We start from the raw sequence: 25,568 nt of genomic DNA, 5'->3' as shown, positions 1-25,568 counted from the left end.
CTTCAGTGGAGGGCCAGAGAAGGGAAGCCTTTTTTGTTTGGTTGGTGGTTTCGGGACCTGGCATGTCTGCCCCCTAGCCAGAGCTCGGGGGAGCCCCAGAACTTCACCATGGCTCTGCGTTGGGTGCAGCCAGGTGCAACTCCTTCCCCCTTTATCACAGCACGCCAGGAGTCCTGGAAGATGTTCATCCGAAAAATCTCGTGTTCTCCCAGGACCGCGGCATGCAGGTTCTTGTGAAGTCCAGGTTTAAAAGAGAAAGGTGAGGCTGCAGAGCTTGCAGCTTGAACCTGGAAGGCAGGACTGGAACCCAAGACTGCCTCATGCGAGGCTCACAGCGCACCTGTTTTCATTAGGTTAGAAAGGAAAACAAACGCTAATTCCTGACAAACAGTTAATAAGCAGGACTTTTGTCTCTCTAAAAAATAACTGCCCCTTCACTTCGAGCATCTTCCCTTCCACTGTGTAGTGGTGTGCACTCTATTTTTACCAAAATATTTCTGGAATCTTTTTCAAATGCTCGCCCTTCCTTGAAGTGAGTCCTTTGTCTTGTGGGCCTAACTCCCTGGGATTTTAAACCCTCTGCTAGTGACTTTCTTACATCAAATACAGAAGTCGGGAGCAGGGCCCTGCAACTCGGTGTCTGCTTCACAGGTGATTGTGAAGCCAGAATCCCAGTGGGTGAGGCTCCTTTCTGAAGTGGCGAGGTTCCTTTCTTAACCTAAGGATGAGAGCCCCCCTAAGCTGTGGCCACTGTCGGCCCCTTAGAGTGCTGTAGATGGACTCAAAGAAGAAGCAGGTTTTCTGTCCCTGAGGGCACTTGGCTCTGCCTGACTCTTTGTTCCTTCCCTGAATGGCTCCTCCCCAGTGAAAATGGAGGAGAAAGGCTGCTCGAAAATGCGTCTCTCTGCATTTGTGTTCCCTCTTTGGAAGAACTGGAGTTCCTTCCTAGTTCATTTCCATACTTGGCCGATGCACAGGAGACGCCCTGGTGTGGCCAAGCAGCAGCCTGGGAGTGCATTCACAGAACTACCGGCTCGTGTGCGGAGAAGCAACACGACCGGTGTTTACTAGGCACCGACCGTAGCCAGGCCCTGACTGCCTGAGCCTTGAAGCCCCTGTAGCTGGTGCGGCCCCAGCCCGTCAGCACCCCACTCCTCTCCTCCTGGGTTCCCCTGTGTTCTTCTTTGGGCCTCGTCTTCTTGGTCTGGGGACAGGGTGTTGGAGGGCCTCTGTGCAGGTTTCTTCCTCCGGGGCACTGAGGCCACATGGAGTGCCACCTCCCGCCTGGCATCTCGTCCCACGGCTGTTGCAGCTGTTCCCTGCCAGCCCGTCTCCCTGAAGGCAGGCAGCGCGTAGGCTAGAGGACACGGGAGCAGGGCAGAGGGTTCCCACAGAAAGCCCCTGAGGTCCTGGGGCTCACGCTGTGACGCCGCAGCCAGCGAGGACAGGCAGCGCCTGGCAGGACAGGGCTCGCAGAAAGCTGGTCGCTCCGCCCGTCGGGCCGGCGAGGGCCCACTGTGGTGGGCTAGAACTTACTCACGACTAGAACCCAAAATACCATCATCACCACCTGGGCGCTGGGCGCTGTTTTTCCAGATTCTAAAATGATTACTGTCTGCATAGACCGTAGCTGAAGAGAGGCCCGAGAACACCTAGGTCCCCGCTTTTAGATGGTGAGCCCCTTTCCTCCCAGATGGTAGGTGCTTTGAAGTACCGCCTCTGGCACCCCGAGAAGTCACTGGTGAGGTCACGCTCGCCTGGTGCTGGCGCGGCGGTTCTGCTTATCGCGCGGGATGCTGGCTCAGCGTCCGCTTGGCCTGATGTGAGCAGGAGAGGCTGTCAGATCTGCACAACTAGTGCCCGAGTTCAGGTGCGAGGCAAGAAGCAAGCTCATTAGGCGAGAGTCAGGGGTCCGCCGGGGCGAGGAAGGGTCTGCCAGAGCCCGTGTTGGGGGTGCGGCAGATGCCAGGACCAGAGGGCCCCGTGCTGACGGGCCTGGGGCGGGCAGGTCGGCTGGGCGGGGCCTCTGGGCCTGTGGGGCCCTGACCCAGGAGCAGTGGAGGCGTTCGGTGTGACCTGAGCCGTGCTTGGGACGAACTGGGGTGAGCGGCTGTGTGCACACAGGAGAGGAGCAGAGGCAAGGGCGGAGCTGGAAAAAGGAATCGGCTGTGGTTCCTCCCCAGGTGGCGTGGCAGCTCTGACAGCCGAGGCTGCTCTCTGCCCCGTGTGGCCTTGTTGCTGGCTCAGCCCGAGGAGGGCTCCGTCAGCTTGGCCTTGGAGAGGACCAGGGTGAGTGGCCTGGCCCCTGGGCGGGGATGAGGACACGCCATGGGGAGACACCTCCCCCCTTGCAAAGCGGCCTGCTGCTTTGGGACGCTGCCGACTCGGCCCAGAGTGCCCCTTCCCCCGCGGCCTGGAACCCGGTGAGAAAAGCAGGGCTGTGAGTCTCAGGAGGGTCAGCATGATTCCCACCCTGAGCGCAGATGGCCGAGCGGCCTCTCCCTAGCAGCGGGTCGGGCTTTGCTGGCGGAGCCGTCTTCCCTGTGCAGGGGAGCAAAGCGGCTCAGAGGCGTTGCCTGGTTAGGGTCCGTTTCTGGGGGGCTTTTTCCTCTTCCCTCAGAGGAGGACTGTGAGAATGAGCGACCGGAGGGCGCTTGGCGTCCGCACAGGAGAGATGGGCCATTACGGAGTCCATTAGCCATCCTTTATACATGAGTGTCCCGAAGGGAGGAAGGAACGTCGCCGTTGAATCAGAATCAGACTCGGCTGCGGAGGGGCCCTCTGACCCCGGGCTGGCGGGGAGCAGTCGCTGACGCGGCCCTTGGTCTCTGAGGCGCTATCACCAAGGACAGGGCGGTTCCTCCCCGGGGCCTCACAACCCGGCTTCAGAGCCCATCTCCACAGAACGCGGACTGGAACCTTCTCAAGTCCTACTTTTCTGAACATGGAGCGTGAACAGTAGATTAGGAGGAGGTGAATGCCGTGTGGATTTGTCTCGGGAACAGTCACAGATGAGGCTTCTCCGGTCACGCTCAGGGTCCCCAGTCCTGAGGGCCACGCCCTGGCTGCCCGGGGGAGAAAGACCACGGAGCTGTGTGCACACGCCCGTGGGGCGGTCACTTGGAGGCCAGTTCCCTGCAGCAGCAGCAGGACCTCCCAAGCAGAGGAGGCAGAGGACTGTACCCTGCTGTGGCTCCCTGCGGTGGTTGGCCCGAGCAGGAACCGCAGCGCGCACAGCGCCTAGCGCGTGCTCCTCTGACAGGGAGCGCAGTGTCCCCAGGTCACGCCCTGCCACCTCGCTGGCTGACATCGAGGTGGGCGGCCAGGAGGCCGTTCTCCTCTGGCACAGGCCCTGCCTCTGGGCCTTCATCCGCCACGCCGACCCTCGCTCCATCATGTCTTGACCCCCTAAGCGTCTCAGGCACTGACCTAAGCCCCTCAGGACCAACTCCACCTCCTCCTCAGATCATCTGCGTCCCCCAGCCAGGTCTCCTTGGCCCACAGGAGGCCTCCGTAGCTCCGTTCATGTCACTTGCCGGAGAGTCCAGGCATCAGTGGTGACAGCCCGCGTGGCTCAGGGGAAATGGCAGCCGTCACCAGACACACCGCGCCAGGCCTGTACCAGGGGTTGGACCCGGTGACAGGCAGGCAGTGCTGGGGTCCAAGAGGACAGCCCCTGTGAGGGGAGCAGGCTGGCTTATCTGCCATTCTGGACCCACCAAGTCTGGATCAGACCCGAATCGTTCTTTCCCTTCCATGGCAAGCCCTGAAGTGGGGTTCGTCCCCACAGAACCTCGGACGCGAGCCTGTTCTTCTCAAGGAACACAGGGGTCTGCTCTGGGACTTCCACCCCCAGCACCTATCCAGGACCAGCGGACACTCCGGGCAGGCGCTGGGCCTGATGCTGGGGTAAGGACGTGCTGAGCTGGAGGCAGACACAGTCAGAAGCCTGGCCTTTCCTCCTGGACACGGGGCTGCTCGGCCTGCCAGCATCCAGTGAGGGCCAGACTGGAGGGGCCACAGGGCCCACAGCTGCCCATCCACCCACCCTGTGGTTGGCTCCTTGGTTAAGGGCAGCACCTCCTCCCAAGGCCACACGCCGAGCAGGCAGTACTGACTCGGCACCTGTGGGCTTCCGCCTGGAAACTTCCTGCACCCAAGAGCCTGTGGTCGTGGCAGAGGTAAGCAGGCACAGAAGCCGGGTGCTCTGCCCAGCAGTGCCCTCTTTGCTGCAAACACCAGCCTCCTGAGCCACCAGGAGCTGGGGGTCAGGGCCCAAAGGCACTGGAAGCCGGGTCTGCCTCCACTCCTGAGCTGCGCACTGACCGGCCCTCCTCACACGGCAGGGGCGGCTTCCCTTTGGAGACCCTAGGGGCACACCAGGTGACCCTCCCTCAGCAGACGTGCCCTGGCCGCTGGCCTCTTCTTTCCCTTGTCGTCCTCCCCAGCTCCAATGTCCTCCTGTTGGTCTTCCTCCTGGTTCATCTGAGGGTGTGTGCTTCCCACTCCTCCGTCTGCGGTGACCAGGTTCCTCGCCAGCTTGCCCTCGGAGCCCTGCCCTCCGTGCCTGGGTGTGTGACTGAAGTGACACTGAGCTCCCGTGACAGACCCTTCTTGGCTCCAGAGCCAGGAAGAGAATGTATTGCTGGCCTTGCAAGTGACAAAGAGCAGTAGGTGTCACCCAGAGTGGGGACCACCTGCCGTGCTGCCATCTCCAAAACCACATGCTGAGCTTCGTAACAGGGCAGTGACCCCTGCACCACTCTCAGGACACCTGGAAGCGTTTGAGGAGCGGCAGGTCCTCCTGCAGAGCAGGTTAGGAAAGGTGCTGGCGGAGACCCCGCTGCACTTACCCCTGCGTCAGCAGGGATTGTGCATAAGCAGCCAGCCCACGTTGTCCTGTTTGAATCTTCAGTAGGTTTTACAGAAAGATTGACTTCATCACATTTCCCAAGTCACAGTGAAGACAGAATCAGGCCCTGCGTGAGCCTGGGGAGGGGGCAGGGACTGGAGACAGACCCCAGAGTCCTGCAGCCACCCCGTGGGCCCAGGAGCTATTCCCAAGAAGCTGGGCTGCCCTCGGCTCCACATGCTGCAGGGCGCCCCTCAGAACTCTGCCCGCCTCCCCCTCACCTGGCCAGCTCCAGGTGCCAGCTGGACCCAGCTCCAGGCACTCTGCGAGGGCTGAGTGGGTGACTCCTGGTCAGTCCCTGCCCGCTGAGGCCAGTGTGGAGAGGCTGGCCCTTGGTTTGTATCTCTGTGCCTTCTTCAATCCCAGTAATTCTTAAATTTGGACTTTTCATGATGTCCCATAGTTCTTGGAGATTCTGTTCATGATTTCTTACCATCTTCTCTGTTTGGGCAACTTTATTTTCAAGATTAAATATTTTGTCTTCGTTGTCTGAGGTTCTGTCTTCCAAGTGGTCTAGTCTTTTGGTGATGCTTTCCATTGAGTTGTTTTTTTTTTTTTTTTTTTGGTTTATTGTTTACTTCATTTCAAGGATTTCTGTTTGTTTTTGTTTTTTTTTTTTTTTTTTTTTTTTTTTTTTTTTTTTTTTTGAGAATCTCTATCTCTGTTGAAACGATCTTTTGCTTCCTGCAGGTGCTCTTTCAGCTTATTGGTATTATCATTCATTGCCTGCATTTGCTCTCTTATCTCATCCTTTGCTTTACGAATCATCTTAATCATGTATAATTTGAAGTCCTTTTCTGACATTTCTTCTAACATGCTGTCATTGGATACTAGTAATATAGAATCTAGATTTGTTTGGATCATTTTCTTCCCTTGTTTTTTCATGTTGTTCATGTACCTTCCCCTCTAGCAGTGCAGATCTGGGGTATTGCAGATTTCCCCCTATAGGCTTCTAGTGGCCTTATAGGTTTCCAAAATTCTTTCTTTAAGGGGAGATCAATATTAGCAGTGCCCAATTCAGACACTATGCAATCCTAGACCAAATAGCGCCTATGAGGACAATAACAAAATTGTCATAATAGACAAAATAAGTTCAAATATTATCTTCAGTAAAGCAAACAGATTTGCAATAAGGTATGCAGTTTCTAATAGAGGACAAAGAGAATGCAGAGGGATATAGAATGTGGCTGTTAATGGGATAAGAAAAGAATATACAGAAGTTCTAAATAATAGAAAGGGTGAGAGTGTAATCAAAAGAAATTGAATGTTAGCATGCAAAAAAGGGAGAAAGAGACTCTGAGGGAACAGGTAAACAAAAGGAAAAGAGAGCAAGAAAAGTAAAGAAATAAAAACTTAAATTTTTTCAGTAAGGAGAAAAAAGAAAATCTACACTATAACAGTCATATAGTAATGAAACCTCCCAGTGTTCGGTAGCCTGATGCATGAGAGGTACCTGACAATGAGCTTCAAGCCTCCAGCAGGCGTCGCAGGATGGGATTTGCCCCACCCAAAGATGGGAGCTATGGCTTCCAGGATTATCCAAGATGGCCGCTCTGGCTTTGAAATGTGTTGGCAAATGGGGAGCTGCAGCTCGGGGTGTGAACGTGGTCAGCAGGAGGTCCTGGAGGTGGGATGCGGTTGGTCCGGCAGGGGGGAGGTTGGGTGTGTTTGGTGTGGTTGTGGGATCCTGGAGGCTGGGTATAATCAGTCGGTCTGGGGTCCCAGACCTCAGTGATAGGGCACAGTCAGTTGGTCTGGGGGTCCTGGCGGCAGGGAGCAGTCAGTCGATGTGAGGGCCCCAGAGGCAGGGAGGGATCGGTTGGGCTGAGGGATTCTGGAGACTGGGCTCAGTCAGTCCGGTCAGGGGTCCTACGGGGCCTGGCTGTTGTCTCAAAATGGCGGCAGCCACGTGTAATCAAACCTGCAGGTACTGTAACCGTGAACTTCCAGGCAACAGCAGGCAGCTGGTGCTCCACTGGCAGTCGGCGATCAGTTTGCTGACTGTTGTTGGAAGATCAGGAGGTGAACCTCGTTCATTGGGTAATGGATAGGTGTAAGGCAGGCAAGAGGCAGGCAAATGGCAAATGATAGATGCCTGACAGTGAGCAATCTGCACTCCGAGGCTGGCCCTTGGTATGGGGACCCTGGACTTCACCCCTGCCCCTCCCGCACTGGCTAGGGGACCCCAGCCTCATTCATCCACTTCCTGCAGCCCATTTCCTCCCCAGGAAGGTGAAGCGGCTGGACCCCTGGACAGGGCTGACTGCGCCCAGCCTAGTGCCAGTGTGCATGTGGTAAGGCCCGGCACAGGGCAGGTGCCCCGCGAGTGGCGCTCCGGGCCTGCTCGGGCCTCACCACGACCCGCTCGGCCCTGAGGCCCAGAGTCCCTCAGGCTCTGCCTTCCATCCCTCTGCCCATGCTTCCTTCTGGGAGGCGTGCAGAGCCCTGCTTCCTGCCACTGCCCAGGACCCTCCTCATGGGAACGGTGACCCGGGTCTGTTTCCTGCAGGTCACCTGGATGTCAGCATGGCAGCCACGAACCTGGAGAACCAGCTACAGAGCGCACAGAAGAACCTCCTGTTCCTGCAGCGGGAGCACGCGGGCACGCTCAAGGGGCTGCACGCGGAGATCAGGCGGCTGCAGCAGCACTGCACAGGTGCGCCAGGCGGGCAGGCGGGCACAGCACCAGCGTGGAGGGGGCACCAGGCACTGAGCCCCTCCCCAGCCCCTGAGCCTCGCGCAGGCTGCCAGGCCTCCCCTGGAACCCTGGGCACTGGCATTCAGAACCCAGCCCGCGTGATGTGGAGCAGCTGCTCACAATTTTGCGTTGTTGGGGGTGTATGGGGGCGACGGGAAGGAAGTGGCATCCCCAGGAGCCCCAGCAGGCTCCGCCCCACCGCCACCTGCAGCTGCCTCACTGGCTCCTACAGCAGCGGCCCCTGTACGCTCTGCGCTTCAGAGCTGATGAAGGTCGAGAACTGCAACGAGGTTAAGGTGTCTGTTTTCCTTTCCAGATTTAACGTATGAGCTGACACTGAAAAGTTCCGAGCAGACAGGTAAGCACCTCCCAGGAGCCACGGCCATTGGTCCCTCTGCCGCGGTCCCCACCTGGTGCCTGAGCACAGCGCCGCTCCGTGAAGGGCTGCACGTGTGGCCCGGGTGCTTGGTTGTCCGTGGGGACACATGTAGTTAGCATGGCTAAGTAGGCTTTTCTGGACTGTCCGGTTTTTCTAGTCAATACACCTTCTTCTGTAATCAGGAAGTAAACCTGAGGTAATTCCTCCAGAAAGGAAGGATCCAGGAGGAACGTGGGGCAGAGTGGCCCCAGGCCTCTGTGCCAGGGCCCTCATCCTGGCTGGGCAGCCCCTCGACCCCCAGGCCAGTAGCTGGGCCCCAGGAATTCAGAACAGGATGCCAGCCCTACCTCAGCCTGCCATAGTGGAAGTCTCTGGAAAAGAGCCACCCATGTCCCAGAAGCCAGGAGTCCTTCCCCCTCCCTGCTTGGCCCAGGCTGGTCGGGTGGCCTCTGCAGCCAAGGCTCTGGATCCTGTCCCAAGGGCACCCACCCGCCCAAGGGCACATGCTTGGCAGCACTGGCCCTCGGTCACTGAGAGGGAGGTGCCGTGGGTCCGGTGGCCCTGGGGGCGTCTCCACCCCAGGGTGCATCCCAGGGTCCGGTGGCTTCGCTCAGAGCACCCAGACTTGCCAGCCCAAGGCCGTCCAGGATGCGGGTCAGAAAGCTCCCTCCCTGCAGGAGAGTCCCAAGGTCTGGGAGGAGCTAGGGACCTGTGTGTTCAAGAGGTGCCAGCGACACGTGCTCAGGCAGGTCTGGAAAGTTCTAGAAAGCATAGGTGTGGAGGGTCGGTCACACCATCTTCTCCCCCAGTAGCACCCAGTCAGCTGGAGCCCAGACAGCCGAGGGCAGCACCGTGGCCCTTCTCAGGACAGTGAGGCGAAGGGCACCAGGAGCACCTGACCAGGCACCCTGGGTTCAGGGTGCTCTGTCACCTGGGGGCCAGTGTTCCTGGGCAGGCGTCTCCATCCACAGGTGCCCCGAGGGCAGGTTTCCCTGCCGTCCACGGCTGCCCCGTCAGCTGCCCTTTACAGCAGAGCCAGGGAGAGAGGCTGCTCTCCACGGCCGGGCCGGCAGCCCTGGGCAGCATGGCTGGGAGGACAAACCCTGGATGTTCACGTCCAGCTGGAGAGGTCACACACCGCCTGGGACGGAGGCAAAGGCCGGCGGTGCATGTGGGGGCTGAGAGTCTGACCCACGGGGCACACGGGTCGTCGCCCTATAGGGCTCCAGGGGAAGGGCAGCAGGCTCCGAGTCTGCAGGCTGAGCCTGGGCTCCAGCTCTGGCGGGGGCTTTGAGCCACGCGCTCCCATCTCCCTCACCCTCTTGCCTCTGAGACTGCACTTCAGAATGCACTGTCTCCTTCTGACCAGAGCCTTGTGGAAGGCAGCGTGGCTTCCGCCACCCAGGGAGGCCGATTGCGGCAGCGACGTGCGCGTGCGCGTGCACGCACGTCTTCTGCAGAGAGCTCACCGCGTGGGTGCCGTGCAGAGCAAGCGTGGCCGCCCTCAGCCTCGCACGCTCCGAGTCCAGCCGGCGGGGGATGGCGGGCACAGGCCTGCTCTGGGAAGCAGCAGAGGCCCCGGGGAGACGTGCAGCCGCCTCTGGCGCCAGGCAGGCCCTGGGGTCATATGAGAAGGCTGGACATGTGGATCGGGAGTTAGATCGATGATGGCGGTCACAGGAAAGACGGACCCAGGAGCAGATGACGCAGGACAGGAGGAACTGGCAGGCCATCTGGCGGTGTGGCTTCTGTAGGCAGGGAGGAACATTTTTTAATGGGGGGTGGAAGAGTGGGGAGCAAGCGTCCCCAACACAGGGTGGGTTGGAGGAGACTGAGAGGAGGCAGGCCCAGCTGAGGGGGCAGAGGAGACGCGTCCCTGGGCCAGCCGAGGGGAGGAGGAGCAGGGAGGCTGAGAGATCCAGGTGAGGGAGGCTGGGGACGCAGAGCCACTGACGCAGAGGCTAGCACCAAGGTGAGTTCTAGGAAGAGCCAGAGAGCTCACCCACTTCCCGGGGCCAGATGCACGGGAGCAGGGTGGGGACACTGATGTGTGATGACACAGAGTCAGCATGTACAAAGCAAAGCTGGGGGCAGGGAGGCGCCCGTCCCGAGGGGCTGTAGCCGCAGGACAGTGCCAGAGTAGGGCTGGGACAGGGCGTCAGAGCGGAAGCGGAGACACACAGACCCCTGGCTGAGGAGAGGCAACGGCTGCTTCCCTTCTCTTCAGATCAGACTCACTGCTTTACAAGGGAGAACGCTCTTGACATTTCAGTTTGTAAACAGCAGGCACTTGGTGGGCAGCACCTGAGCGGGGGGCAAGTGGGCCTGCAACGGCCGAATCCCTAGCCTGGGAGGTCAGTGGCCCGAGAGGCCCCTTAACGTCGGTCTTGTCAAGGTCTGACGACAGTCTTCACGCAGCAGGCCAGGGAGCTCGGAGCCCCGAGGGCAGGGCCCTGCCCACAGGCCGCTGCCATGGGCCGGCTCTGTCCCTGCCTGCCGGGTTCTTACTCTGGCCCTTGACTTATTCTGGTAGGAGACGGGTCTTCCAGAAGCACTGAACTGAAGAAGCGATGTGAAGACCTGGAAGCCCAGCTGAAGGCCAAGGAGGAGGAGAACCAGGAGCTGCTGCAGGAGCTGGAGCAGAAGAGCGCGCTGGTGGCTGTGCTGGAGAACACCGTCAAGGAGCGGGAGAAGAGGTACCTGGAGGAGCTGAAGGTGAAGAGCCACAAGCTGAGCATGCTGTCCGGCGAGCTGGAGCAGCGGGCCAGCACCGTGGCCTACCTGACCTCGCAGCTGCACGCCGCCAAGAAGAAGCTCCTGAGCGCCGGCGGCACCTCCGACGCCAGCCCGGCCGGCAGCCCCGCACTGGCCAGCTACAAGCCGGCGCCCCCCAAGGACAAGCTGCCCGAGACACCGCGCCGCCGCATGAAGAAGAGCCTGTCGGCCCCGCTGCACCCGGAGTTCGAGGAGGTCTACAGACTCGGGGCCGAGAGCCGCAGGCTGCTCCTGCGCGAGCCCGTGGACGCCATGCCCGACCCCACCCCGTTCCTGCTGGCCCGGGAGGCGGCCGAGGTCCAGCTCATCAAGGAGCGGCCGCTGGTCATCCCGCCCATCGCCTCGGACCGCGGCGCAGGCGGGCAGCACAGCCCGGCCCGCGAGAAGCCGCACAAGGCCCACGTGGGGGTGGCCCACCGCATCCACCACGCCAGCCCCCCACAGCCCCAGCCGGAGGTGGAGACGCTGGCCGTGGACCAGGTGAACGGAGGCAAGGTCGTGCGGAAGCACTCAGGGACGGACAGAACTGTGTGACCTGCGGCCGCCGCGGCTGTCCATGCACTGTGAGCGCCACGAGGGAACCTCTCCGCACCCCTTTCCGTTAACCCCATGCATGCCAAATCGTTTCCGAGTCCAGACCCTCCCGCCCCCCGCCCCGCACTCCAGACATGACGCGTCCCTGCTGCAGAATGCGTACTTCCCAACGCTGTGGCCACCACGCGTGCCCAGCCGCTTGCTTCCAAGCCCGCTCCGTGCAGTCCGAGTGCACTCGTGGCCAAGGCCCGGGCCACGGGATGCACCCTGCACGACGTCCTTGCGCAGATGGGCACGCGCCTGAGTGCACGCCAGAGCAACGCACAGCGACCTTGACCCACACAGGGCGGCCTGGGAGCAGCGCTCCCTCCTGGAGACCCCCACCCCCACACCTTCCCCAGGGCGGCACCACCACCGAGCAGCTGTATGTAGATGTCAGAGGAACTAAATAAGATGACGTTACTCCTCATGTCACCACAACCTGAATGTGTGTTCATATTTTTTGTTTTACCCAAGATGTTCCAGATCCCAACAAACTTTATTTTCTAAACCTGCCTTCTTTCTGTTTTGTGTCTTTTATTAAAACACCCCAGGGCGGGCCGGGAGGGGCCCGGGAGGGAGAGATGGCACCTGGTGGTTGGGGACTGCAGTCCTGCTGCCTGGGGCCATTCCCTAGAATGTTCCCGAAGAGCTACATGTGCCTGTTGTCCAGCTCTCAGCTCACCACCCCACCCCCCACATATGAAAGCAAAGCCTCCCCTCAGCTGGGCCGCACCAGGGCCCCAGGCAGCCTCTGGCTGCCCAGGAGGAAGGGACACTGAGCGCTGGCCCTGGGGTACTGAGTCTGCACCCTGCTGCACAGGGCTGGGCGGGTCTCAGGCAGGAATCACGCACTACGCTCAGCAGCCCCGGAGGTTCTGGACAGGGCAAGTAGCTGCAGGCAGCGGTCACTGCCGCAAGGGGCACCGCCTGGCCTCAGCAGCCTCAGCCCTCAAAGGAGCCCTGCTGGGACAGACCAGAGGCCAGCAGCCCCTGCGGGAATCACATTAAGGGCTGCTTCCGCCGAGGCCGAGCCAGGCTGTCCCGCAGCAGGCTTTCCTCCAGGAAGGAAAGAAGGCACCGAGTCTCTCGGTGGACTTGGTGGACAGAGTCCTCTAAGAAGCAATTCTACAAACAACCGTTGGGTTAGTTTAATGGAAAGTGATTCACAGAGCTGATTTCAAACGAAAGGAAGAGCGGGCCATCCCCCACCCGCCCCCCAGGCCCCCCAGAAACGGCAGTGCCGCGGGCTCTTCTGGAAGCCGCCGCGCACGCAGACCGGAACGCGCCGGTTCCTCCGTCAGGTCAGTCGCTGTTCAGGGTGAGGCAGACGCCCTGCAGCACCCAGTGAGAAATGTGCCTGGTGGTGAAGAGGTCCGCTTCGAAGACCAGGCCGACCCCCATGGCGTTCCTCCTCATGGAGGTGGTGTAGACGGGCGTCCGGAAGGTGTTCTGCAAGAGGCATGGAGCGCGCGCGCTGCAGGAGGTGGCGGACCGGGCGCTCAGCACGGCTGCCGAGGACCAGGGCTCTCGCTGCCAGCTGGATCCCGGCCGAGGCCAAGCCTGGCCCTGCAGCCCAGCCCAGCGCCCACTCCACGCCTCGGGGTCTGCAGACTTGCACAGGGAGGCAGGAGGGCGGGTGAGGCCAGCGGCACACCACAGCGTGTGTTCCCAGGAGGCGGCCATGTCCCCACGCCCCAAGGCTTCCCCAGCCCTCAGAGGTCAGGCCCCATTTTCAAAGGCCTGACTCTGGGAAGCGCCTCAGGTACGCCCTGGCCAGGAGGGACGGGGCGCGGCGGGGAGGCGGGAGGCGGCTTCACCTGCAGCTTCAGGCGGTGCGCTTCAATGGGGATGATCTTCAGGATGGGCAGGTCCACGACCAGCACCTTGGGTTTGCTCTTGATAAGACATCCCTTTTCTATGTCCCAGTCGGCGCCTTCCAGGTACAATCCTGAGACAAAGCATCCTGGAGACGGCAGGGAGAGGCCCGGTGGCACGGAGGCCTCTGCCGTCCCGCCCAGGCCACTCCAGCGACCGTGCCCAGGGAACAGCCTCTGCCCACCTCCCCACACGTGCAGGACGCAGCCAGCCTCTGTAAGAGGAGCAGCCGCAGAAGAGACACTGCCGGCCACAAAGGGATGGGCACGGGGTGGGCCTCAGACCGCTGTGGGTGCTCGGGCTGCAGAGGGCTGCAGAGGTGTGGCCCCAGGGTCAGAGCTGGCAACCCAGCGCCCAGGTGAGCCACAGTGGCCAGGGAGCCGCAGAGGAAGTGCCCTGGGGAGCAGGGACCTGCAGGCATGCCGCGAGAAGCAGCGGAGGGCAACCCTTGGGCCCAGGGAGCAGCACCAGACCCCTGCCGTGCCACTGAGCCCCTCGAGTTGCCCCTGGCCACAGCCCCTCATGAAGAGGAAAGAGGGTCTCGCTCCTCGCAGTTAAATGGCCTCTAAGGCCCCGGGGAGGCGTGGTTTCAGCTATTGTTTGCATAGCAGTGACCAATGTCCTAGGGACCTGGGATCACTTTAAAATGGAGTTAGCCCTTGCTGCCCTCTGGCTCCCCACCCCTGACCCCTGAGGTTTACAGGGAAGACACCCAGTGACCTTTGCAAGAGTTCATTCTGACCTAGGAGCTCATTCCCAGACTAGCGAGCTGCGTGTGGTCCAGGCCTCCCCGGACATCAGCTCCAGGGCTCTCGGGGAGCAGGTATTGGCCCCCTGGGGTGACAGGACACAGCCCACAGACACCGTGGCCCACACTGCAAATGTCCCTTTGAACTCTGGGTGGCTGTAGGGGAGAAGCCAGAGGCCACAACTCTGTAACGAGCCAACCGTACCTTGTCCTGCCCGCTCATTCACCTCTTCTGCGTCTTGGAACTTGGTCACTTGTGTGAACAAGGTGGACCGGTCCAGTGGCCAGCCGTTCCTCCGGCAGGTGGCCTGCACTAGGGCCGTGAGGTAGGATTCTGGGATGTGCAGGCCTGACAGCCACATCACAGGGGGCTCACCCTCAGTGACCTGGAGAAAGGCAGGCAAGTGGTAGGAGCCGGGGCCGCCTAGACGCCTGGGTCAGAGCTGGCCGAGGAAGGTCAGCTCGTGACAAAGGATGTATCCCACCGTGGCGGCAAATCCATGCTGCTGGCCATGGAGGCCCCACGGGGAAGTGAGCTGGACTGCCAGGTTCCAGGTGGGTCAAAACAGCCAGAGACCCACCTGGAAGAGACACGCCCAGTCAAACCTGAAGGAAGGTGTCCTGTCTTCAGGGGGGCACAAGCCCAGGCACCGAGGTCCGCCCCCAGGGAGGCCTGAAGCTCTTCTGAGGAAAGAGCCAGTCAACGTCGGAAGGCTCAGGCCGAGCCGGAGAAGCACGTGGGACCCCCAGAGGGCTAATTCCTCGGACCCGCGAGGAGCCCTTCCGCACCAACGAAGAAGCCGGCGTCCTCAGCAGCCGCGAGACAGAGAAACAGAAAGGGTCCCCAGGAAGCTAGACGCAGAACGCACGCACACCCCGAGACGCGGGGGCCTCACACAGCGAGGGGCTCGCAAGCCAGAACAGCCAAGGAGCTTTCACTCGGCAGGGAGACCGAGACCCAAGCGTAAGCGGCTTCCACTTCTCAAGAAACCCATCTGACGACCACCAGGACCCGCCCGGCACGGCTCCCGCGAGCGTTCAGACACACGCAGCAGCAGGCCCTTACAACACGCCACCAAAAGCACACGGACAGTGACCGCCGGTCGTATTCATCGGTGGGAGGACGGGCACGGCATGTCCCCGAGGTGCAGTGCCCAAAAAAGAACCAGCGAGACTGGAAACGTGAGTGCAGAACAAGGCGCAAGGCTCACGCACACCGAGGTCCCACCGCCAAGCGTGGACGGGACGCTCGAGTCAAGAGCACGCGGAGAAGGAGCCCCTCGTGCTGACGGAAGCTGAGGACGTTTCTCAGCCACTCCCGCGGAGGTTACTCCCGGGGAGCGAGTGCCGGAGGTGGCTGAGGGACGCGGGGTGGCCTGGGGCAGGCAAACCCCGGCGGCCCACTTACCCACAGCGTGTACTGGCTGAACCGCCGCAGGAAGTAGATCATCCAGTTCCCGAGGGACTTCAGGGTGTCGGGCGCCAGCTTCCTCCAGATGTTGGGGATGTGCCCGAGGAAGAGAGACCGGGCGACGTCATCCAGCTCGCTACTCATCCCCACCTCTCCGGCCAGGGCCTGTTGCAGAGTCGAAAGCCACCGGGCGAGGCTGAAGCAGAGCCGGGAGCCGCGTGCCACCGCAGGGCCCGCGGGGAACAGCGCTCACCCTCTGGAGCTCGGCCAGGGACCTGCTCATCCGCGTCACCAGCTTGTTGAAGCGCCCCAGCTCCTGCAAGAGCACCACCATGGTGGGCGTGATTGTCATGCCCAGGTGCTTCCGGACCTGGTCCAAGTCGAACACCTTGGGCATCTTGTTTTGGATGTCCTTCGCCACCTGGCTGATGTAATCATCGCGGCTGATGCCACTGCTGGATTCCCCTAAAAACCAGGACACGTTCAGGAAAGTTCCGGGTGGGGGACGGCGCCTCCTGAGCCCCCTGGCTCTTGGGAAGGCATCAGTCCTGTGGGGAAGCTTCGAGAACCGACCCTCAAGGGTCCTCGGGGTTCACTTTACCCGTCTGTGGCTGCAGCTCCAGCAGGTGGGCCCACATGTCCCGAGCCGCCTGCGTGTAATACCCGATCTCCGCGTTGGAGTGGAGACCGAACACCTCGGGCGTGTTGGCGAGCGGGAGCGCCTCGATGGCTTCTGGAATCACCGAGGGCAGGCTGTACTGTCCGGCTGCCCTGGGCTCCCGGACCCGCATCACCCAAGTCCCCAGACGAGCAAGACTGATTTCCACTGCTGAGTAGCCACGCGTTTTCAGTACACGTCCTAAACCACCACGCCCCGCGGTCCACTTACAGAAATGGCCTGCTGAGCTTCCAGCCGCTCTGGCCCTCCAGGTGGAACCACTGACCGCCCCCGCAGGTGAGGGAAAGCCCCGGGGCTCCTCACAGGCCGAACAGACCCCCCCTGACCAGCCAGAATGCCCTGCCATACAGGGGTCACAAGAGCCACCAAAGCAACCTTAGGAAACACAACTGTTGGGATTGATGGTCTCCCTACAAAAGCTTTAAAAATAGTTTTCCTATCTGAGAGCTCTCACCAACGAATTTATCCTTCATATCCCCGACGGGGATCTTGTAGTCCACCTCCTTGTTCCGGAAGAAGTGGAATGGCTGGAACGTGTCGAAAATGAAGTCTCCCAAGTACTCGTCCATGTAGGTGGTCAGGATGCGGCGGTCGAAGCTGTCGATGGCCCGTCCCCCATACATGACCTGAATGAAGCCAGAGCCGTGAGAGCCAGCGGGACCCACAGCCCCTGCTGCACCTGGGCTCCTGGTAAACACCCCTCAGCCCCGTGGTCTCCTGCCAGCCTGGCCCCCGTGCAGCTCCAGCTGGGGACTCAGGGTTTCTGCACTTGCTCAGTGACTCCGCTGACTTCCCAAGGACAGAGCCCCAAGGAGGAGCAGCCACAGCAAGTGCTGGAGCCCACGTGCACCTGACAAGGTCCCCAGAGCATGTCAGACAAACAGGAAGGAGACAAAGAAGCAGCAGCAGCTGCTGCTATTCTGTCTTTGGAACTGGAGTCACTGTCGGAAACAAGTGCAGACCACCAAGAAAGCTTCCCCAGCAGCAGCATGGAGAGCCGTGGTCCCCAGAGCCCAGAGACCAGGGCACAGGACCAAGGTGCCCAAGCTGTGCCCAAGGTGTGGCTAGCAGGGTGCTGCCAACTCTCAGGGGAAGCCTGGCATGAGCCCCAGGCCACGAATCCAGCTCAGGGAACCCCCATGTGGTGAGCGGGGTGTTTCACAGGGACCTCAGGGGCCGCCCGTGGAGGGAAGCAGGAGCAGGGAGGGATTATCCCAGGGCTCAGAGGGCGGTGCCCGGGCTCCAGGCCACGCACAGGGGCCGCATCCCAGGTGCTCCTACCTCCCCGATCAGGTACTTGAGGCTGCCCCAGGGGATCCGAGGGTCACCCTGCTGGAAGGCTTTGGTTAAGTACGTGCTCAGAATTTCCATGCAGACCTCAAGAGAAAAGCGGGGGTGACGGTAGAACCAGCAACCCGGCGCACGCGAGGCTGCACGCGGGAACAGCCCGCGGCAGGCAGGAGCGGGGCAGGAGCCGGGGCCAGGCCCACCTGGAAGTCAGACTCGTTGAAGTCGTAGTACACGTTCCAGCCAATCTTCCCGAACTTCCTCCTCTCCTGCACCACGGCGTGGAAGAAGGCCAGCACGTAGACCAGCGACTTGAAGGCCGCGTGCGGGCACTGCTCCAGCATCTCGGGCGAGATCTTGAAGTACGTCGCCCGCATGTTCAGCTTGAGCCCGTTGGGCGGCTCCGTGACGACCTGCAGAGGGGACAAGAAGCAGACCTGGACGGGAGCCGTGGACCCCGGGGGGCAGTGCTGAGGAGGCCGCAAACCACAGGTGGTGGCCTCTCCTGACCCTCACAGCCCAGGGCCCAGGTGGAGAAGGAGCAGGCAGAGGACGGCCCCCCGAAACCCAGATCCTCAGCCTCAGAACCAGAGCCAGGACTTCCTCCACCTGCCCCAGAGAGGGGACCCCAAAACCTCGCCCTGAGATTGAATTTCACCGCCTGAGACCTCCCGCCACCGTGGAGCCCTGCAGAGACGGAGGGGAGCTCCAGGCCACGGGCAGTCGGTGGAAGCCACCCAGACACTGCAGGGCCGGTAACAGGCCCCCGCCTCCAGCAGCAGGTCCTCTGGGGGGTACAGTAGGGCACGGAGCCCCCAGCAGATGGGCAGCCATCTGGGGGCCCGGCTATGGGGCTCTGCCGGCCCTGCAGACCTTTAAGGACTTCTGCAGGATCCCGATGGGGAAGTCCTTGGTGGGGTCGGTGGTGAGCCACAGGCGGAAGTCGGGGTGGGGCTTGGTGATCCTCTCCAGGGACTTCTCCAGGTCCTTCAGCCACCTGACCAGGAGGTGGCAGTTCTGCAGCATCAGCCACTGCCCGCGAGCCACCGCCGTCTCCAGCAGCTGCAGGGCCACCTGCACCGAGAGGCGGGAGGGAGGCAGGGGAGCCGAGCGTGGGCATCCCAGAGCCACCTGCCCCGAGCTCTGCCCACAGGCAGGTGGCGCCCCTCCACAGAGGTCAGGGGAGCGGCCGTGGGAGACGCCATCCCCAGAACCCTTGGGGTCTCCTGCGGCCACCGCCTGCAGGTCAGTGAGCACTGGCCCTCGTGGGCCTTCCTGGGGACTTCGGGGGGGAAACAGGCCTCACCCTCAGACAAATCTTGGTGTTTGAAATGGCTTCACACTTGCGTGAGGCCGACCTTAAGACCACTTCCGCGTGGCGAGTGGCGCCCAGCACTGATCCCACCGTTCCCGCCTCACAATGGGCTGCCCACAGCAGAAGTAGGTGCCAGGTCCTTGCAGACAGACCACAGCAGAGCCGGGACCTCTGGGCGGCCCCAGGCCCACGTGTGTGACCACCACCCAGGCTCCAGCCTTGTCCCACGCCACACCGAACTTGTGGGGCAAGTTTGAACAGGAACAAGGGACGTGGCGAGGGCTGAGGCAGAGCCAGCTCGGGCCAGGAGGACCACAGCCTGCGCGGGCCCGGGAGCGGCAGCCCTCACCCGCCTCCCTGGCCCTGCATCGCGAAGCCCTGATCCCGGGGGTGGCTGAGGGACCCAGGGAGAGACCCAGCGTGTGAGGCCCTGACCCGGGGAGCGCAGGGGCAGGGGCTCCTGGAGGTGGGGCTCCAGCTCCCCCAGGGTCCTTCCCAACACTCCTCTGTCCTGTAGCGGGAAGCGCATCCCCCTGGCCCGCAGGGGCGCTCAGCTCACGCCAAGGTCAGCACGTCCCAGAAGAGGGCAGCACCTCACCAAACAGCGCCTGTCCCTCCAACCAGATTACCTTTTCCTGACCTTGGCCCATTGCAAGAAATTTGAGGCGATTTCCTCCAAAACCAGTCCTCTCGGCCAGCTTCATGAGGTCGCTGGCGGGGTCGGAGCCAGGGCTCAGGATGAACACGATGGGCGAGCTCGGCGTGCTCTGCTCGAAAATGGCCTCGAAGCTGATCATCGGGGGCTGCACGTACCTGGGAAGAAGGGAAGCGAGAGCCTCGCGCAGGGCGGCCGAGCCCGGGCGTCCCCCAGGCAACAGCGCCGTCTCTCCCAGAGTCAGAATCTTCTGACTGTTGCACAGGCCTGGCTTGAGAATCTAGCTTTCACCAGCGACTCCATCGGGATGGTAAACTCCTGAGGGACAGGGGCTCCCCGGCTCCCTTTAGCACTCGGAATGTCACGTCAGGCCCAGGAGATCCCCACTTAGCTGGGCGCCTGGCTCTGCCCTCCAGGGGGATCTGCCCCTGGCACAAAACCCAGGACTGTAGTCACGGGCTCCATGGGCAGGGCCCACGTCTTGAGCACTTATTTGTTTTGCTTTTTATAAAATTAGTTGTTGCTATTTGGTTCGGATACAGTCTGGCCCCAAAGGTCCGGGTGCCTACGCTTGACCCCCAGTGTGATGTATTTCCAGGCTGTGGATCCTCGAGAGGTGGGGCCTGCTGGAACGAGGTCAGGTCATGGTTCTTCCAGGACCAGGTACTTCCCACAAAAGGGCCTGTTTTAAGAGAGGCTCCCCACATGCTTGGGTCCGTTAGCATGTGGCTGGGCTCCCTCTGAGGGGGCTGAGCCAGACACGTGATGTTCCGACTTTCCAGCCACCAGAGTCATGAGCCAAATCAATATCTTTTCTTTGTACGTTACACAGCATCCAGCATTTTGTTACAGCAATAAAAAACAAAGAGCTGCCAATACAGAAAGACCGGGAGATTCCATGTAAAAAACAGTCTGAATTTCTAGCTTCTTTCGAGATTTAGAGGTTCAAGCCGCTCAGCCCCACTGCCGCCTGCTGCAGGCAGGCACTCAGGGCAGCTGCCCCTGGGGACCTGGACTTGGCTCCACTTTGCCACAGTGCCCGCCCCTCCTCACCCCTCATTTCCAGTCCGCCCATCTACACCTGCAGCCTGGAGGGAGCTCTCTGGCTCCACACCCAGCACCAGAGCTGCCATCCAATATGGAGCCACTAGGCACCTGTGGTCACTGCACACTTAGAATGTGGCTGTCCCCTGACATGGGCTGTGGTGAATTCACACAGGATTTTTTGGGGAAAAAAAGCCTATAAAAAAACCTCAATGTTGATATCAAAGATATGAAATGATAATAGTTAATATATTCAGTTAAATGTGCTATTAGTATGAAGTTAGTAATTAAATAAAAAATAAAATATCAAATTAAAATTTCATCTGTTTCTGTCCTGATGTGGCTACTGGAAAACCGGAAACGACCTGTACAGCTCACACTGTGTTTGTCCTGAGTAGCGCTGTCCTAGCGAGACCACGGGCTACTGCTCACAGACCGGCCTGTGACAGTTCTCTCAGGAACTGGCCAGCGCAGCTTCCCGAGTCCGGGTGGGGAAGATATTAGATATCCCACCCACAGGAAGGGCCACAGAAACAGAACACACACTTACTTCTCTCCCATGGTTATGGTCACATAGTCTGTCACCGCCCGATAAACCCGATCCACACGGAAACAGCGCAAAAGAAGCAACTTCTGGAAAGGGGTGATGTGGCTCTCGTAACCCAAGGGAAACGGGAACTGCTCTAGCGAATCCAGATCATACCACTGGGAAAAGTAAAAGAAAGAAAAAATCACTGTGACATCAACTCAGAAATGACATAGGCCACCCTTTCCATGAGAGCTGTCATTTTCTACACCAGAACTATGAGCATCAGAAAGGGAGGAACTGGGCTTCCTGCCCATCCAGAGATGATGGAGGGAGGGATGGAGGGATGGAGGGATGGAGGGATGGAGGGATGGAGGGATGGAGGGATGGAGAGATAGAGGGATGGGGATGGAGGGATGAAGGGATGGAGGGATGGGGATGGAGGGATGGAGGGATGGAGAGATGGGGATGGAGGGATGGGGATGGAGGGATGGGGATGGAGGGATGGAGGGATGGGGATGGAGGGATGGGGATGGAGGGATGGAGGGATGGGGATGGAGGGATGGGGATGGAGGGATGGAGGGATTGGGATGGAGGGATAGGGATGGAGGGATGGGGATGGAGAGATGGAGGGATGGGGATGGAGAGATGGAGGGATGGGGATGGAGGGATGGAGGGATGGAGGGATGGAGGGATGGAGGGATGGAGGGATGGGGATGGAGGGATAGGGATGGAGGGATGGGGATGGAGAGATGGAGGGATGGGGATGGAGAGATGGAGGGATGGGGATGGAGGGATGGAGGGATGGAGGGATGGAGGGATGGGGATGGAGGGATGGGGATGGAGGGATGGAGGGATGGAGGGATGGGATGGAGGGATGGAGGGATGGAGGGATAAGGGATGGAGGGATGAGGGATGGACAGAGACAGATGAAAAGGACAAATGGATGGATAGATGGATACGTGGATGGATGGGTGGATGGATACGTGGATGGATGGGTGGATGGATGGGTGGATGGGTAGATGGCTGGATAGATGGATGGATGAACAGATAGATGATGAATGGACAGATAGATGGATGGTCTAACAGTTAGACAGCAAACTGGATTGAACAAAGGAGTTTGACCCCAGATTTGGAGGGAATGGATTCCATTCTGAATGGGGTTGTCAAAGGAATATTTTCTCACTCACAAGGGGTAGGTACAGTTAAAGTCTGGAGGTCTTCGGTGTGTTGAGAAGGAAAAGAAGAGAGAGGATGTGCACTCACCTCCTGCCAGAGAGTGAGATTACCCTCGACGTCATCAGGAAGCTGCTCAAATTTGTCCGAGAACATTTCTGATAAAAGCATGACATCTTCCCACCCCTGGTCGGGCAGCCAGGAGCAGGGTTTTTTCCTTTTGCTCTTCTCCAGGGAAATGTTTCCTGAGACAGAAGAGGAGGAGGTGGCCCTGGTGCTGCCACGCAGGCGGCTTCCCAAGGAGGAGGCAGGGGCTTCCCGGTCACCAGCAGCGGCTCCACCGCCGCTCTGCCTGGCTCAGGGAGGTGGCTTGGGCCGGCCACAGCTATTTCAGAGGCCAGAGTTACCAGCGGGAACAGCTAAGGAGCAGCGCGGCTGGAAGCCAGGCCTCCAGGAGACGTGGGGTCGGTGGTGGCGTCAGTTATAGCCAATGAACTTTCACGGTCCACGTGGGTCAAGGAGATCGGGACGAATGAGACAGGAGAGTTCATTACCTTTTAAAAAGAAATCTAGTTCTTCCTGGGGCACTCGCCCTTCCGCTTGCTCTATCTTGATGGTCATGTTGAAGGAAAAGAGCAGCTTGTGTCTCTCAAACAGCCCTGCAGAGAAACAGCGGGTGCTGCTTCTGAAGTATTCGAGGGCAGGCTCCAGTCAGGACAGACCCAGCCTTCAGTGCCTCAGGCTCCACTCTGGCCCTCGCAGAGGAAGTCTGCTGACCGTCCTAGAGATGCAGACTGAAGTATTGACAGACAGATGACCCCAGGCTGAAGCTAAGGGTCAAAAGAGCCTGGGCCGACAGGGAGCTGGGTGGCAGGACCAAGGAACCACAGCAGGTCCTGGCTGGGGGTTAAGAGGGGACGTGCACAGAGTCTATTTGTATATATTCAAATTTTTCCATGACAAAAAGTTTTTAAAAACTTAGGGGGTGAGCCACGCAGAGTGGCACACGCCTGTGATCCCAGCAGCTTGGAGGCTGAGGAAGGAGGATTGTGAGTTCAAAGCCAGCCTCGGCAACAGCGAGGTGCTAAGCAACTCAGTGAGACGCTGTCTCTAAATAAAATACAAAAGAGGGCTGGGGGTGCTTGTGGTTCAGTGGCCGAGTGCCCCTGAGTTCAATCCCTGGCACCCTTGCCCCTGCCCAAAAAATGGGGGGTGAAAACCAGGAACTGCCACTTTGGAAAAGAGCGTGGCAGTTCCTTTAAAAGCTCCAGTTACCACGCGACCCAGCGCTCCCACCCTAGGGATGTGTAAACACCCAGAGAATTCGAAACGAGTTCAGGCTGGGAGTGCAGCTCAGTAGTGGAGCACTAGACACACACACACACACACACACACACACACTCGTCCACACAAAAACCGGCACGTGAGCTCAGAGCAGCATTATCCTAAGACCAAAGACAGGCAGCAGCCGAACGTCCATCAGCCGACGAGCGGGCACGCACAGTGTGCCCCACCCACACAGCAGGACAGACGCAGCCGTAGGAAGGGTGGACCCCGGGACAGGCTGCAACAGGGAGAAACCCTGAGGACGCCCTGAGCGACAAAAGGCAGGTCCTAGAGCCGCACGCTGTGGTTCTGCCGGTGTGAAACGTCCGGAGGAGGTAGCCCACAGACCCAGAGCTGGGTCAGCGGCAGCAGGGGCCCGGTTCCCAGGTAGACAGTGGCCGTGGGGAGGACTCTGAAGCGCCACAGGGCGGAGACTCCTCCCTGGCGCAGGGTGGTGACCTCTCAAGGTGCCGTCTCAGACACCGGCCTTGGTAGGCGTCCGTGGCCACAGGCCACGCGGCTTCCATCTCCTGGGCAGCGGGCGAGGCTCTGGCTCACCTGTGCAGCCGTAGTTGTAGATGTTGAAGGTCAACGTGTCCATGATGTTCTTGAGTCGCTTCATGAGAATGGAGTCCGGCAGCGACTTCTTCAGGGACAGCCCGAAGACGTCGAGGAAGGCCACCAGGGAGTACTGGTACATGGAATTCACCAGGGCCATCTCCGACAGCACGAAGAAGAGGATGGCCCCTCTCCGGGCCGCCGGCCGGTAGCCGTCCCGCAGCCTGTCGATGTCCAGGGCCGTCTTCTCCGCCAGCTTGAGCTTGTCCGATACCTGAGGAGAGGCCCGAGCTACCCTGGAAACAGGGCTCCTGACACAGCCGGGAAGACGGGAACGGGCGGGGCAGGGGGCGGGGACGGCGGGAAGGTCCAGCAGTGCTCCCGGGGCCTGCAGGGACCCGGGCTGTCCGCTCGCCTGGGCCAGGTGCTGGGCGTTTGTGGCTTTTCTGTCACTCTCCACCAGAGGGCCAGGTCCCCCCGGGGCGGGTACCTCGGTGGCCTTGGACTTGGTGTCCTCCAGGGTCTGCACCAGCTCCACGTTGTCCAGCATGTTCCCGGTGGAGGTGGCCAGCTCCCGGAGCAGCGAGTCCTCCAGGTCCTTCAGCAGGTTCTTGTTCTCGCTCGTCTCCTGGATGAGGTGCTCCCGCTGCTCCTCCAGCTCGCGCCTCTCGAAGGCCACCAGCACGCTCAGCAGCTGGTCCTCCAGGCCCTTCAGCGTGACTGCGGGGACAGGGAGCGGCCCTCACGCCTGCACCCAGCTCGGACAACAAGCTCTGAGGCGCAAGGACGCCCTGGCCTCCCGCCCGGACTCCCGCTGCTCTCCCTCCTCCAGGGGCGACACCTGCGCCCCCAGAGGCCCAGGCCTTCCAGGGCTGCCCCCCACTGAGAGCTAACTGTGAAGGGCGCACACGAAGGAGCTGTCTGGGTCACCAGCAAAGCGCGACCCCTGGAAGGCCTCCAGGGGACGGTCCCCGCGGGAGCCACCCTAACTTGCTCCGGGCCCGCCTGTTCTTACCGGTGTAGTTGATGACCATGGCCTTTCCAAACACCGACGGGCTGTACCTGGGGTTGGCCAGCTTGGTGTTCAGGTACAGCCTGAAGTTGGAATCGTAGTCCACCTCCTTGTCCCCCAGGATGATGAACTGCCGCCCCTGGGTGACCTTTATGTTCTTCTCTAGGACATTGTCGATCACGGGATCGATGTACTCGTCCACGTCATGGAATAGAAAGGGGGTCCCATACTTTATGGACATCTCCAGCTGCTTGAGGAAGTCGGGGTCGTTGAAGGACGCCACCTGGAAGAGGGGCAGGGGCTGAGCCGCACGCCTGCCCTCGCCAAGCGTGAGACCAAACGCAGCGCAAGCCGGAGAAGGCATCCAGGGACGGAGGGGGCGGGCGCAGGGTGAGGCGGGGGAAGCAGCCCAGAGAGACAAGGACACGGCGAAACTGAAAACCGTGAACCGGCCAGTGGGTTCAGCGAGACGTGCTTGACCCAGCGAGCCTGGTCCCCGGCGCGCACCCGGACAGCCCCGGAGGCTCGTCCACGGGCCGGAACAAGCACAGCAGCAGCCCTCACAAGCCCGAGTGGGACAGTCCAGGGTCCTTCAGAGGACGGATGCGGAGCCAGC

The 25,568-nt window shown here is 60.5% G+C and overlaps 2 protein-coding genes across 6 annotated transcripts in view; one reads left to right on the top strand and one right to left on the bottom strand.

Annotated features, from left to right (window-relative positions):
- Positions 1 to 11,853, top strand: part of Ccdc92 (coiled-coil domain containing 92) — a 29,047-nt gene extending 17,194 nt beyond the window's left edge. For all 5 annotated transcript variants that reach the window (XM_047559996.1, XM_047559997.1, XM_047559994.1 and 2 more), the window contains exons 2-4: positions 7,422 to 7,568; positions 7,927 to 7,968; positions 10,523 to 11,853. In XM_047559996.1, the coding sequence (XP_047415952.1) occupies positions 7,439 to 7,568; positions 7,927 to 7,968; positions 10,523 to 11,298 (948 nt within the window). In that variant the 5' untranslated portion in view covers positions 7,422 to 7,438 and the 3' untranslated portion in view covers positions 11,299 to 11,853. The remainder of the gene's footprint in view (positions 1 to 7,421; positions 7,569 to 7,926; positions 7,969 to 10,522) is intronic.
- A 717-nt stretch (positions 11,854 to 12,570) lies between these two features.
- LOC124991529 (dynein axonemal heavy chain 10-like) overlaps positions 12,571 to 25,568 on the bottom strand; it is an 87,859-nt gene continuing 74,861 nt past the window's right edge. Inside the window, 17 exon segments of the mRNA XM_047562194.1 lie at positions 12,571 to 12,789; positions 13,158 to 13,303; positions 14,169 to 14,349; positions 15,372 to 15,539; positions 15,628 to 15,839; positions 15,976 to 16,107; positions 16,508 to 16,679; positions 17,335 to 17,430; positions 17,544 to 17,753; positions 18,214 to 18,414; positions 19,285 to 19,468; positions 20,905 to 21,059; positions 22,147 to 22,301; positions 22,611 to 22,715; positions 23,941 to 24,214; positions 24,431 to 24,660; positions 24,956 to 25,235. Of these exon segments, the coding sequence (XP_047418150.1) occupies positions 12,643 to 12,789; positions 13,158 to 13,303; positions 14,169 to 14,349; positions 15,372 to 15,539; positions 15,628 to 15,839; positions 15,976 to 16,107; positions 16,508 to 16,679; positions 17,335 to 17,430; positions 17,544 to 17,753; positions 18,214 to 18,414; positions 19,285 to 19,468; positions 20,905 to 21,059; positions 22,147 to 22,301; positions 22,611 to 22,715; positions 23,941 to 24,214; positions 24,431 to 24,660; positions 24,956 to 25,235 (3,048 nt within the window). The 3' untranslated portion in view covers positions 12,571 to 12,642.

This window comes from Sciurus carolinensis, chromosome 8 (assembly GCF_902686445.1).
Source record: "Sciurus carolinensis chromosome 8, mSciCar1.2, whole genome shotgun sequence".
In the NCBI taxonomy this organism is placed as follows: Eukaryota; Metazoa; Chordata; class Mammalia; order Rodentia; family Sciuridae; genus Sciurus; species Sciurus carolinensis.
Note: the sequence above shows the minus strand (reverse complement) of the source record. Positions and strands in the feature narration are given on the sequence as shown.